This window comes from Atta colombica, unplaced genomic scaffold (assembly GCF_001594045.1).
Source record: "Atta colombica isolate Treedump-2 unplaced genomic scaffold, Acol1.0 scaffold252, whole genome shotgun sequence".
NCBI classification, from domain to species: Eukaryota; Metazoa; Arthropoda; class Insecta; order Hymenoptera; family Formicidae; genus Atta; species Atta colombica.
The window spans coordinates 16,811-18,986 of record NW_017259351.1 but is presented as its reverse complement, the minus strand read 5'-3'; the positions used below and the strand labels follow the sequence as shown (position 1 = coordinate 18,986).

Sequence of the window (2,176 nt, the reverse complement as noted above, 5' to 3'; positions counted from 1 at the left end):
TATTCATAGCATAGGTATAAACTATATACCATAAAAAATCGAATTAATCTTCTGAGGACTGGCATGCTTTTGATCGACTTTTTTATTTTAGAACTTTTTTGTCAATGTTATGTGATTGAATGATAAAAAAGATGGCGTCACTATCGAATCTCTAAAGGGGCCTCTGATCCTCCAAAAGTGAAACTTCAGTATACTTGATTTCGGAAATAGAGTATATAATTTCGAGTGAGCAGAACCATACCAAAAAAAGTTTCACCAACAGTACGTAGACAGATACATGACGTGTTACGCAAACTCCACAGAGGCAGTTTTTCTTGGTATATATAAAATACATATGTACTACTGACTGTGCTACTAATAGCAGCAGATCAGATCTTTCCAACTTTAGATGTAAGATATTCTTTCGACATGGAACATGAAACAGTGAAAACTATTATATTTTTGCATCATTTCGTCACAGTGCTTTTTCATCATTTGCCTCTGCAATTTTCTTCTTTTCATGCGCTTCATATGTCAGAATGAACCCTATGATATCATCGTATATATATATCATAAAGAAATTATTGAAATAATAGGAAAATGCATTTTATAATTTATCAAAGTTAATAATTATCATTCTCTAATAAAGAAATAATTTTCATATGATATATTTTTTTTTAAGACATCTAACACTTTACATACATATTTTATGTGTTTCATGTCAAAGTTATTTCATATATAATATATATATATTCTTATTTTTCGTAAAACAAAATTATGTTTTTTATTATGTTAGGTTAATTGTTTTTTTAATTCCTAATTAAAATTAATTTGACATAAAGTTAATTTAATCATAAAGATGCAGCATATAACAATTTACATCTTTTTCATTATAATTATATTTAATATCAACTAAATAAATACTATACAGTTAATTTTTTTGTATTATTTCAAAATTATATGAAAGTCTTTATTTAATATAGATATATAGTGAAGATCATTGTGTGTAATAATTGTAATAAAAAAGTATTATTTTTAATACACACAGATATTTTTTTAAATACGACACAAGATAAAATATTTTAGGATTAATAAAATTTACATTATTAATTTTACACGCATTTTGCTTCTAAATTTTCTATTTCACTTATTATATAACACTTATTATATAACACGTGTTATATAAGATATAATTATTTCAACATTTAGTCAATAAATTTCAAAAAAACGCAAAAAATACTGAAAAATTATACTTACGTTACATTCATTTATATTTTAAAACAAAATATACTTTTCTCCGAGAGTAATGCGTGCGGAACTATAATGTGGCAGAAATTATGAAAGAGAAATAGAAATAATGAAATAGGAGGGATATATACGTTTAACAAAAAAATCAACGTATAAATCAATGTATATATCCCTTCTGTTTTATTATTTTCTTTCCTCTCTCATAATTTCTGCCACATTATAGTTCCGCACGCATCGCTCTGCCGAAGAAAACTTACATTTTGCTTTAAAATATAAATGAATGTAATGTAGGTATAATTTAAGTGTTTAATATCACGCGATTTTTCTTTCCTCGAATTCTTGAGGTACGTTATTTAAAACACTTTAGTCGAGTTAGAATTGTAATAAAATTCGTTATTTTCTATCTCTAATACACTACGACATTATTAGTATTATTATGACAGAAACATTGACGCTAGAAAAAATTATTGCCTTCTTAAAAGTAGATCTGACGTTTGCATGTTGTTGGCCACTTCCAATGAAGGCCACAAAATTTCAAAAAATTCGTGACAAGATATTTCGACTTTTATGTTGCTTAAATGGCATCATAATGTCAATATCATTAATATATACATTAAGCAAAAAGTATGATAATATGATTCTTGCGATGAAAGTGAGCTGTGAACTGAGCGCTTCTTGGCAAATTCCAATACAAATTACATTATTCACACTTCAAAGTGACCGTTTGCAAGTAAGAAACACAATGTGCTTTTGAATTTATTGTAATTTCAATTTATTTGTATCATAGATAAAAATCATATTAATATACAAGAATTAAATTTAAATTTATGTAATGTAGAAATTTAAATTTGTGCGATATGACTTACAAATTTTTCAATTATAATTGTGACAGTTTCTAATAAAATTAAAAAATTGATTTAAATAAGATTTTTTTTTATTTCAATCTTTT

At 25.4% G+C, this 2,176-nt stretch overlaps 1 protein-coding gene across 1 annotated transcript in view; it reads left to right on the top strand.

The window, feature by feature from the left end:
- Nucleotides 1–1,663: 1,663 nt before the first annotated feature.
- LOC108688978 overlaps nucleotides 1,664–2,176 on the top strand; it is a 2,153-nt gene continuing 1,640 nt past the window's right edge. The window contains exon 1 of the mRNA XM_018195553.1: nucleotides 1,664–1,957. Coding sequence (XP_018051042.1) covers nucleotides 1,664–1,957 — 294 coding nt within the window. The remainder of the gene's footprint in view (nucleotides 1,958–2,176) is intronic.